At 43.3% G+C, this 12,456-nt stretch overlaps 1 protein-coding gene across 2 annotated transcripts in view; it reads right to left on the reverse strand.

Annotated features, from left to right (window-relative positions):
* The window catches only part of KDM4C (lysine demethylase 4C), a 308,331-nt gene that overhangs the window by 280,425 nt on the left and 15,450 nt on the right, over positions 1-12,456 (reverse strand). For both annotated transcript variants that reach the window (XM_082496977.1, XM_082496976.1), the window contains exon 2: positions 6,221-6,385. In XM_082496977.1, coding sequence (XP_082353103.1) covers positions 6,221-6,364 — 144 coding nt within the window. In that variant the 5' untranslated portion in view covers positions 6,365-6,385. The remainder of the gene's footprint in view (positions 1-6,220; positions 6,386-12,456) is intronic.

Here is a 12,456-nt window from a genome sequence, read left to right on the forward strand (position 1 = left end):
AAAAAAAAAAAAAAAAATTCTATCAGCATGCCTCTTTTTTCATTTGTTCTGTTGCTTTCATTCCTTGTTTTCCTTTTGAAGCATAGGATCCTCTGTAACAGAGGATGTACAGGTGGTGGTGGCATGGCTGTTACCACGGGCTGCGGAGTGGATGGTGCAGGCAGGGCCATGGCTTTGGCTGGAATGGGCAGCAGTGGGATGGCTCCTGCCGGTACCGGCGGTGCAGCCTGTGCCACTACAGTGGCGGGGGGCAACCGGTGCCAGAGCAGCAGCTGGTGGTGTAGCCTTTCCCGGGGGGCTGCGGAGTTACCTGTGCTGTTGCGGGGGCAACGGGGCTGGTGCCGGTCCAGGTGGGGGAAGCAGCGCCAGGGGTGTGAGTGGCCGCGGTGCATGTTACCCTGTGGCTACGCCTGCACCAATGCTTTGTGAGAAACCACCCCTGCACCACGCTCAAGAACACCGACCGCAAAATCACGATCTTAAGAAAGTAACAACCCTCACTGAAACAGCCCAAAAGGTTTCCATCTCACCCCTCCGATGATGTTCACACCAAAGTGAACCAAAGGGCAAAGTAAACTTTCCCCAGGTAAAACCGAAAGTGTCATTAGTAACGGAATCCATCATGCGATGCCCAACATATGCAGGTAGAGCTGTTATCCAACTAATCGTATGATACAGCTGAATTGCAAACACACCAAAACAGCACATTTAAACCTTCAGATAAATACAAAAAGAGTAAATAAACTGTGCAATGCATTTGGCAGGTTGAACAGAGCTGACTCAATTAACTGCAAACAAAGGTCTCTAAAGGCACGATATAACATTTCATGTAAGAATGACATGACATGAGCTGTCTGTTCTGATCTCTGAGCAAGTGGGAATTCAAACTATTCAGGCAATTGATCACAGCTCTGGTCCAGCCCTGCTTGAGCCCCATGTTTGGCACCAATAAATCTGTCGAGGTTTGGGCCAGATTGGCCACTCAGGTGCAACAACAGATGCTCTCCCCTACCTCTCCAAAGAGAAAGGTAGAAGAGAGAGAGACTTACAGGTTTAGAAGGAGCTAAACTACTTTAATGAAATATTAATAATAAAATAAAAAGAAAATAATTACATATATACAAAACCATATCAAGCTCCCAGGATGACAATCATGACACCAGCTGGCACTGGGGAAGTCCCAGACTGGATTCAGTGACCTACGGGAACTGGATTCTGGATCTGCATTCAGGATCAGGATCAAAGGCAGATGAACAGACAGAGTCCTCCTCAGATGTCAGCCATTGAAGAAAGAAGCTGACCCTTTGATCCCTCAGCTTTTATACTGAGCATGAGGCAGATGGGATGGAATACCCTGTTGGTCAGTTTTGGGTCACCTGTCCTGTCCGCTCCTCCCCACAGGTGGGACCCCTCTACGCTTTTCTGCTTCCGACCCTCCAACGGGGCAAATAACAGAGTTGGCTGTCCTTGGGTGTCATAGCAGTAAGTATAAGCAAGAGCCTCTCTGCACACCATGCCTGGGCATCAGCTATAAACAATTGGTCTCAACACTCTGAGAGTGAACAGTGACTGCACAATATACTGTTAATTTCTGTAGTTAGAAGAGGCCCAGCTAAGAAGCAAAGTTACTGAACAAAATTGGTCCTGTTTTACCTCAAACCAGGACAGAGCAACTAATCTATCAGTGTACCTCTTTTTTCATTTCTTCTAGTGCTTTCATTCCTTATTTTCCTTTTTAAGTATAGGATCCTCTGTAACAATAAGACTAAAATACATTATCTATGCCCAAAACTCATTCCAGACTTTCAAAAGCCTAATGGAAATTTTTTAGCCAATTTGGTCTAGAGATGCCACAGTATATTATCTGCTCTGCAAACGATTTAATGTTGTTCGCCTAGTACCTTAATCACTTGTTTCAGGCATAGTATTTGGAGGTTTTTGGTTGGTTGTTTTTTTTTTTTTTTTTTTAAACATTTCATTCCCTGCATTTCCCACACACACACAATATGTGCAAGCCTTATAGTCATTTTATCCCCATTTATATATACTTACTCTTCTGCACAGGTAAGAGGTCTTCTCTCCTTACACTTTCACATTTAATCCAAAGTGTTGGGTATGCCTACTCTACTTCAGACCTCTGTTCAGAGGTTAAATTACTGTTTCTGCATATGCATGTAGCTCCTCTGGTAGTCTTTATTTGCATTCATACTTGAGTCTGTACCTCCTAGACTGAATACAAATTAGGTCCTCTGTAAGTTCACTTTATATTACTAGCAAAGCAGCAAAAAATATTTTATCATTGTTCTTTTGAATCCAATTTCCAAAACTCAGAACATGTCCCTTAAACTTTCACAGTATGATTTATTGACTTGGTAAGGTATGTTTTGAAAACACTTAATTGGTTTATTTTTTATATATAAATATAATTTATTGAGATATATCAAAAATAGTGAAAATCAGAATATGAAAAGTCTCAAGACAACCAAGTAACATGTAGTAACTAACTGACAGGATGAAAACAGCTAGAGATTCTTTAGCTGCTATTCTAGTATCAAGCGGATGAAGGGGAAAGCAGACCTACACGGTATGATTAGAAGGGACCTTCCTCAGTCCCAGTACAACTGAAACAAAACTCATGTAATTAATCATTTTAAAAACATTTTGTTATGCTTCCTTGTATCATAGACATTATTCCGAGTGTTCTGTAAACCCAGGTCAGCCAGGTATCCCACAGGTATATAAACACAGATACATAAAGAGATTTTTTGTGCTCTTGGGACTATGATATTTTAGCAATCTGTACATGGAGAAGAGCTTCCCAAACAGTTTTGAAATGTGATAGATGGAATGGGAATTAAATCCTAGGCATATGGCCAAAAAATGGAGACATACACATTTTCAATCATACAAGCACAGCGATATTAACTTCAAACAAGCCAAATTACACTATACAGAATTTCAGAAATGCCTGGCTACATGACCAAATTCTGGCCTTATCGGATATGTTCAGTTTTAATGACTTCAACAGAAACAGTATGAAGCTCTTAGTGCCATGGGAGTAGCAACAAACTCTGTCGGGGAAAGGGGTGAGGGGGGAAGTGAGGCAGGGGGGCGAGGGGGAATATAGGGCAACATTGGGAGTACGGATATGAAGAGGACAGCAATATTACAGAAATTTTTAATTATACAATAAAGGCAAAAACTGTTTCATATTCTTTTCATTCACATTCTTTCCTAATGTTACTATGCCCATTGCTCTCCTCTGGACGTCCTCAATGGCTCTGCTCTTTTCTCCTATGCTGGCTGCACCTGGAGATTTAATTACAGAATCAAAGAATGGTAGGGATTGGAAGGGGCCTTTGGAGACCATCTAGTCCAACCACCCTGCCAAAGCAAGTTCACCTACAGCAGGGTGCACAGGAATGCATCCAGGTGGATTTTTAATATCTCCAGAGAAGGAGACTCCACAACCTCTACGGGCAGCCTGTTTCAGTGGTCTGCCACTCTCAAAGGAAAGAAGTCTTTCCTCATGTTTAGATGGAACTCCCCATGTTCCAGTTTGTGTCTGTTGCCCCTTGTCCTGTTGCTAGGCACCACTGAAAAGAGTCTGGCCCCATCCTCCTGACACCCACCCTTTAGATATTTATAAGTATGGATGAGATCCCCTCTCAGTCTTCTCTTCTCCAGGCTAAACAGACCCAGGTTTCTCACCCTTTCCTCATAAGAGAAATGCTCCAGTCCCTTGATAATCTTCATAGCCCTCTCTCCAATGGTTCCTTGTCTGTCTTGAACTGGGGAGCCCAGAACTGGACACAGCTCTCCAGATGTGGCCCCACCAGGGCAGACCAGAGGGGGAGGACGACCTCCCTTGACCTGCTGGCCACACTCTTCTTGATGCACCCCGGGATACCACTGGCCTTCTTAGCCACAAGGGCACATTGCTGACTGATGGTCAACTTGTTGTCCACCAGGACACTGCTGCATGGCAGGAAAGGAACCACAATCAGAATGAAGATTAAGTACCAAAACAGAATGATAACTGAAGCCATGCTCACGCCTCAAAAAATCTGAAGAATATCTCCAATATGACAAATTCATTATCTTTTTACACCTCCTACTGGCTGAAATTTTGCCAACAAGACATGGAGGAGTCTCCTTCTCCAGATATCCTAAAGCTCACACACACAAATGACTAGTACACTGGGCTCAAACCATAACATTTTTCAGTCCCACAGTTAATCTTAAATACACCAGCAGCCTCATAGTAGCACTTAGGGCCATGTATCAGGAAGCCACTGACCAGTGATGCCTGTTGCTTCAATCCCTGACAGAAAAGAAGTACAAAATAACCTGGAGAGCAACTGAAGCTTTTAATTATTATGAATGTCTCAGAAATAAGTACAGAAGTTTGCATAGACTTTTTAAGGATTACAGTATTATATTTGATGATACACATCCTGAGAATTGTCAAAGAGATAAACAGATACACAGTTTTTAAAGGAAAATTAAATGTAAGGTTTTGGTTGGGTTTTTGTGGGTTGGTTTTTGTTTTGGTTGTTTTGTTGTTTTTTTTTTTTCAAATTATGAAGCTTCTGGTTTTGAATACTATCAAATGAAAAGATTAGTTGCAGCCTAGGACAGACATAGCCATCACAAATACTCTTCTCTTTACAAAAAACTAGTTCATTTTTTGTTTGTTTGTTTGTTTTTTCCCCAACCATATTACACATTAATCCTGGCTCATATAATAGCTTCCTCATATAGACAGAGAAAGTAAGGAGTACAATTCATGCATACCTGTCTTTGTTTTATACACAACATACCAAAGAAAGCAAGCACATTATATATGAATAAACAAATTGAAATGGAAGAAAATCAGTATCATCACAGTGCCTCGTCATAAGGTCGTTCTATGTCTTTGGCTGGATCCCCATGAAACACGATTAGAAACTACCGACAGTTGAAATAAAGCTATTTATATAAACAATATGAAAATAAGAATTTTTTTAATGTTGAGTCCATCTATGTAATCCACAGAGTGATACATAGCTAGAATCTCATGTCCACATAGACGTTAAGGGCATAAATCTGTTGAGCAACAGATGTCATTATGATGAATTTGTTGTTAAATTTACCATTCAAGATGAGAGGAGAACAATAGTTCATCCCCAAACAAACAGGTTCCATAATATAGTTGAATATGTGAAAAATTCAGCTCAGGCTTTCCTCCGTTGTCTATTTATCACATTTCTACTCCTGTTTGCAGCAAAGAGTTTGAGAATATGACCTATACGTACTTCACCCTCAGAAATAAACGGAGTAATTACAGAGTTTTCGAAGTGTGAGGGGTTCAGTTTTGCTTTGTTTACAGAAAGCAGGCAGGAGGGAGTGGGCAGGGGGAAACCAAGAATTGCAGGTTTTGTTTCTCTTCTCTCCATTTTTAAATGTCTTGACTTTGCAAAATCAGCTTAAAAACCCTGTGATGGAGACAGCTATTCCCACTGACTACTTACTAAGCTAGGATTTCTAGACCTGCACTGTGTCCTGCTGGTTTGAAAAGTGGCAAAACAGATAAGGCATAAATACTATATGATGTAACACTAAATTACATCAGACTTACTCTCTGACAATGACTCTCCGTTAGGGCAGGAACACCTGTTGTAAGATCCCGGATATAGCATTGTTCAAAGGGCAATGCAATTGCAGTTAGTGCACCTCCAATTATCATTAACAAAACTGTAACACAATCACCATTAAAAAGAAAACCATTTCCATTCAAACAGTGCCTCACTATCTTCATGCATAGACCCATTGACTGTACAGGATTATTTACTCCACTGAAGTCATACACAACCTTAAAAGACTGAGTTCAACATCTGATAGACAAGGACTTTCCAATTTATACTACGAACTCCTTATTTTGTTCTGATTTGCCAAAAACTAGTTCAAATCTGACTTAAGAAGAGATCCTCTTTTGCTATTGTAAACATGAACAATTGACAGAGAGAAAACAGTATACATCATCTTCATTAGTTTGCATGAAACATCAGAGACACCAAAAAGCTCCTTCTTAAAACAGTAACAGATCAGTCTCTATACACTGAAAATCATTTGGAAAAAATGTTAAATACTAAAAAGGTCAGTTTTGCAATCAACAAAATACAAATATTGGGGAAACAGGTATTAGGAACAATTTTCTTTCTATATTATAGATGTTTACCTTTGCAACTCCAGCCCTATGAGCCCCTTGTGATTCCATGTATGCTAAGTATTTGTTGAACTCCCTGAATTCATCCATCGAAGGTCTAAAAGTCATGATTTTGCAGCTTGGGTTTGGAGGACTATCTGAGATGACAGCAGCCATTGTGGGTCACTTTCAATCCAGCTTTAAAAAAAAAAAAAAAAGAAATAAAAGTAACATACACTGAAGAGAATAATCTGTAGAACAATTTCTGAGATTTGACATACATGTTTCAAACAGGAAAAAAGCTTCCAAAATCCTCTGCCCATGACAGTATAAAAGGCATAAAGCAAATATTTAGTTTTCCTCCTTACTCCTTTAGGAATACTCAGCCCTTACCCAACACGAACACTATCATGAGTGACATTTATACAGTCCAGTCCATACCTCTGTTTTTATGGCACGTTTCCTCAAGTTAACCTTTAACACTGTACTAGCATCTTACTGTGTTGATCCATCTGCAGGTTGCTGCATTTCTCTGTCTAGAGATTTACATCACACATGCACAATCTAGAGTAAAAAGCTACACACTTCATAAAATACCACTGTTTCCATTTTGCATAAGCAGAAAATTGATTACTTACTTCACACTCACACTACAAACACAGGAAAAGAGCACCTGGATTTCCTAACTCTCACATCAGCAGTTTCACAACAGAACTATATTAACACTCATTCTCTGAAACACCTTCAACAGAAACAAAGCATTCAAGTGATGCACAAAGACAATCGGTGTCTCCCCTTATTTCCCTTTCTACGCTAAGGACGGCTAAAAACAAAGTCATATTTCTGTTTCATACCAAGATACAGTAATCATGAAAAAACTAATCTTCATGCAACCAGCAGATATATTTTAGCTTCAGCAGGTATTGAAATTGCCAACCATACATCGCCATGTGCCATCTATTGTTCACAAAATTCTTCCTTAATCTTACAAAAAGCTGATCCCAGAATACAAATAACTCAACTGTGACTAGCTTTTTAGTGGTTTTGATTTCCTGAGTATATAGTTTCACTTATTTCTCATTTTCTCCATCTGCAAAATGCATGCAACCATGTTTTTTATGCAACACACTGTCACCATAAGTTTTGCTTGTATGTGAGTCTATTAGCCACTCATTTCATTAGCTTCATGTCCCTTCCAGCTTGGTACGAATCACTGCACAGGAAAGCTGTATGTGGAAGATGCCTTTATGTCTTTTCATGGTTCTCTCCTACTGGTACTCCAAAATTTAGCCTGCTTTTTGTGTCCTTATTTTTCTTCTCATTTTGCCTCCCCACTTCACCAAGCACACCACTCTCCATTGTTAGCACTTAAGATGTGGGAAACCTCGGCTGGTCCGAGGGATCAGAATGCAAGTTTAACATTAACCTTGAGCAGATATCCGTGTACCCTTGAAGAGACTGGGGAGTCCTGAGAAGAGCTAAGTAAAAAGATAAGGGTTGGCAAACATCCTGGCTTTGACCAGAGCATGAACAGCGCGTGATGTGAGAGCGTATTGGGCAATACTAGAATGCTAGAATATATGCATAGATAAGCACCTGGGTAAAAGAATATAAAAAAGCACTGCTTGTTAAATAAAGAAATTGGATTGCTGCAACTTGATGTCCAGTGTCGTGTCTGTCCCAACAACGACAACTGGTGACCCCGACGTGATGCTAAGGAAGAAGACGACTGAAAATAGTCGTGGGGACGGAGCCCAGTGAAGCTGAGGACAGCGGGCAGAGCTGTTAATGGATCCGGATCATATTTAAGAAGACACCTGTAGTAGGTGAGCCACTGGGGACATGGGAGGGAAGTTAACTAAGGAGGAGCAGACTATACTCTCCACATGGACGCTGTTGTTGAAACAGCAAGGTGTAATCCTCCCTGAAGTGACTTTGCGAAAAATGCTATTGTGGGGAAAAGAACAGGGAGTAGAAGTAACATTGGTTACAGCATTTAGTATAACGCAATGGTCAAAGCTAGGGCAGACTTTATTTGAGGAAGCTACACACGGCTCAAAAACGGCTGTTGAGTTGTTAACTACGTGGCGACTTTCATTAGAGACATTAAAGAACTTTAAGGAGCAGAGAGATTTAGCAAAAGGGAGTTAACAGCCGTCCGCAGCCCCTGCGCCGTTTGTCTCTAAACCTCATGTTGACGATTTAAAGGGGCAGGAGATTGCTGCTCGGGAAAATAAAGGACTGCTCCCGATGAACACAAAAGATAAACAATATAAATATGTATTACCTCACGACCAAGTTGCAAGTGAAGGTGCTAACCGATCGGGATTTGTATTGCATAAAGACCAAATCAAAAGCAGTGAAGAGGTCCAAAAGACCTCTCCGGAGGAGGTGCTCATCCCTTGTGAGCCTCCTAATCCACCGTTTCCTTATCCACCTTTGCCCCCTGAATCGGACAATGAGGAGGAAAGCAATTTGATCGACTTGGGCAATTCTCCTCCAGTTTCTGTCCCTTCTGCCCTGCTTCCCCCTTGTCCTTCTCCAACTGATGTAAAATCGCAAATAGAACAAGGGGGTCCTCTCTGTTGTTCAAAGTATCCCCGAACTTGGGACTTACCACCAGTTCAAGTGACGGTTAAACCCCGAAACCCTGTCCGATTTTGGAGGGAGGTGAAGCAAAAAGCAATGGAATTGGGTGAATGGGACTTGTTGGAGAAAATACATGTTTCACTTTCTCACACCGAGTCTCCTAGTACTGAAATTGCCAAGCCTGCTGCTTTTCCTGTAGTAAAGAGGTACACAAGGTGCCCCTGGATGCTTGGGGACCAATTGGCAAAGGTTTAAGTGCCTTACTGATAGGAGGATCTAGTACCACCTTACAAGGCCTCATGGTACATGTTGGAGTGATTGATGCTGATTACACAGGACAAATATGTGCTATGGTAGCAACAGCTACACCACCTGTGACTATTGAGAAGGGAACTTGACTTGCTCAGTTAATCCCATTTCAAAATTGTGTTCCACGAATGAACAACGTTACATGTGGTAGTGGTGGTTTTGGCTCTACAGGAAATCCACAAGTCTATTGGGTGCAAAGAGTCACAGAAACGTGGTGGGAGGACATACACAAGTGGAGTGCTGTAATTGATGGCTACCAACTCTTCAAGAAGGATAGGCAAGGAAGGAGAGGTGGTGGGATGGCCCTCTATGTTAGGGGCAGTTTTGAATGTCTGGAACTTAACAGTGTGGATGACAACACTGAGTGTGTATGGATAAGAATTAAGGGGAAGGCCAATAAGGCAGACATCGTGATGGGAGTTTGTTATAGACCTCCTAATCAGGATGTAGAAGCTGATGAAGTATTCTATAAGCAGCTGGCAGAGGTCTCACGATCATCTGCCCTTGTTCTTGTGGGGGACTTGAACTTCCCAGATGTCTGCTGGAAATACAATGCAGCAGAGAGGGAACAGTCATGGAGGTTCCTGGAGTGTGTGGAAGACAACTTCCTAACACAGCTGGTGAAGGAACCAACTAGGGGAAGTGCACTACTGGACCTACTGTTTGTTAACAGAGAAGGTCTTGTGGGGGATGTAAAGGTTGGAGGTTGCCTTGGGCAGAGTGATCACGAAATGATAGAATTTTCAATTCTTGATCACGTAAGGCGGGGAGCCAGCAGAACTGCCACCTTGGATTTCCGAAGGGCAGACTTTAGCCTGTTTAGGAGCATGGTCGAGAGTGTCCCTTGGGAGGCAGTTTTGAAGAGCAAAGGTGCCCAGGAAGGCTGGGCATACTTCAAGCAGGTGCTCTTAAAAGCGCAGGAGAAGGCCATCCCCTTGTCTCGAAAAACGAGCAGACGGGGAAGACGACCAGTCTGGCTAAATAGAGAACTTTGGCTGGACCTCAGAAAAAAAGGAAAGTTTACATTCTCTGGAAAAGGGGGTTGGCAACTTATGAGGACTATCAAGATATAACAAAGCTATGTAGGGGGAAAATGAGAAGGGCCAAAGCTCAATCAGAACTCAGCTTGGCCACTGCAGTTAAAGACAATAAGAAAAGGTTCTTTGAATATATCAATAGAAAAAGGAAGACTAGGGAAAATGTAGGCCCACTGGTGAATGAGACAGGTGCCCTAGTGGTGGAGGACACAGAGAAGGCAGAGTTACTGAATGCCTTCTTTTCTTCGGTCTTCACTGCTAAAGCTGTCCCTCATGAATCCCACACTCTGAAGGCAAAGGGGAAGGTCTGGAGAGTGGAAGATTTTCCCTCGGTTGAGGAGGACCGTCTCAGAGACCACTTGGCCAAGCTGGACATTCACAAGTCCATGGGCCCTGATGGCATGCATCCGCGAGTGCTGAGAGAGCTGGCGGATGTTATTGCTAGACCACTCTCCGTCGTCTTTGAACGGTCGTGGAGAACAGGAGAGGTGCCTGAGGACTGGAGGAAGGCCGACATCAGTCCAATCTTCAAAAAAGGCAAGAAGGAGGACCCAGGGAACTACAGAGCGGTTAGTCTCACCTCTGTCCCTGGGAAGGTAATGGAGCGACTCATTCTGGATATCATCTCCAAATACGTTGAGGAACACGAAGTTATTGGAAGTGGTCAACATGGATTTACCAAGGGTAAATCATGCCTGACCAATCTGATAGCTTTCTGTGATGTTATAACTGGTTGGCTGGATGAGGGGAAAGTCGTGGATGTCATGTACCTTGACTTTAGCAAGGCTTTTGACACTGTCTCCCGTGACATCCTCATTAGGAAGCTGAGGAAGTATGGGCTAGATGAGGTGACAGTGAGATGGATTGAGAGTTGGCTGCGGGACAGAACTCAGAGGGTTGTGATCAGCGGCACAGAGTCTAGTTGGAGGCCTGTAACCAGTGGTGTCCCCCAGGGGTCAATACTTGGTCCAATTTTGTTTCATATATTCATTAATGACCTGGATGAGGGGATAGAGTGTATCCTCTGCAAGTTCCCTGATGATACCAAACTGGGTGGGGTGGCTGACACCCCAGAGGGCCGTGCTGCCATCCAGCGTGACCTGGACAGGCTGGAGAGCTGGGCAGAGAAGAACCTAATGAGCTTCAACAAAACCAAGTGCAAGGTCCTGCACCTGGGGAGGAAGAATGCTAGGCACCAGTACAGGTTAGGGGCGGACCTGCTGGGAAGTAGCTTGGAGGAGAAGGATCTGGGGGTTGTGGTAGATAGTAAATTATCCATGGCCCAGCAATGTGCCCTTGTCGCCAAAAAGGCCAATGGAATCCTGGGCTGCATAGGGAAGAGTGTGGCCAGTAGGTCGAGGGAGGTCATTCTCCCCCTCTACTCTGCACTGGTGAGGCCACAACTAGAATATTGTGTCCAGTTTTGGGCTCCCCAGTTCAAGAGGGACAGGGAACTGCTGGAGCGAGTCTCGCGAAGAGCTACTAAGATGATTAAGGGCTTGGAGCATCTGCCTTATGAGGAAAGGCTGAGAGAGCTGGGACTCTTTAGCCTGGAGAAGAGAAGGCTGAGGGGAGACCTTATTATGGCGTACAAGTATCTAAAGGGTGGGTTGAAGGAGGATGGAGCCAGGCTCTTTTCAATGGTTCCAAGTAACAGGACGAGGGGCAATGGGCACAAGTTAGAACACAGGACATTCCATTCAAATACACGGAAACAGTTCTTTACGGTGAGGGTGACAGAGCACTGGAACAGGCTGCCCAGGGAGGTTGTGGAGTCCCCTTCCCTGGAGATTTTCAAGACCCGCCTGGATGCAGTCCTGAGTAATGTGCTCTAGGCAATCCTGCTCTAGCAGGGGAGTTGGACTAGATGATCTCTAGAGGTCCCTTCCAACTCTGATGATTCTGTGATTCTGTGAGTATCTAATCAACGCCCACAAATGCATTGTGTTCTTGAACTTAATGATGCCGCCTCCAAGAAGATCCGGCTGACTGGATTATTAGACACTGGAGCAGATGTGACGATCATCTCTTTACGGGAGTGGCCTGTTGCTTGGCCATTAACCTCCAATGCCTTGGGAGTTGCAGGACTTGGAGGAGTTGCCAATAGTTCTAAGTGAACTAACCCTATTGTGATTGTAAACTCAGAAGGGCAAAGGGCTACAGTGCCGCCATATGTGACCTCAACTCCTTTAAACCTATGGGGAAGGGACTGCTTAGGCCAATGGGGAGTTCGCATAACTACGGATTTTTAGTCTGGGCCAGTGTATTGCAGGGTGTTTCTCAACCCACTTTAGCTCTAAAATGGCTAACAGAAAAACCTGTGTGGGTTGATCA

This window comes from Vanellus vanellus (assembly GCF_965231255.1).
Source record: "Vanellus vanellus genome assembly, chromosome: Z".
In the NCBI taxonomy this organism is placed as follows: Eukaryota; Metazoa; Chordata; class Aves; order Charadriiformes; family Charadriidae; genus Vanellus; species Vanellus vanellus.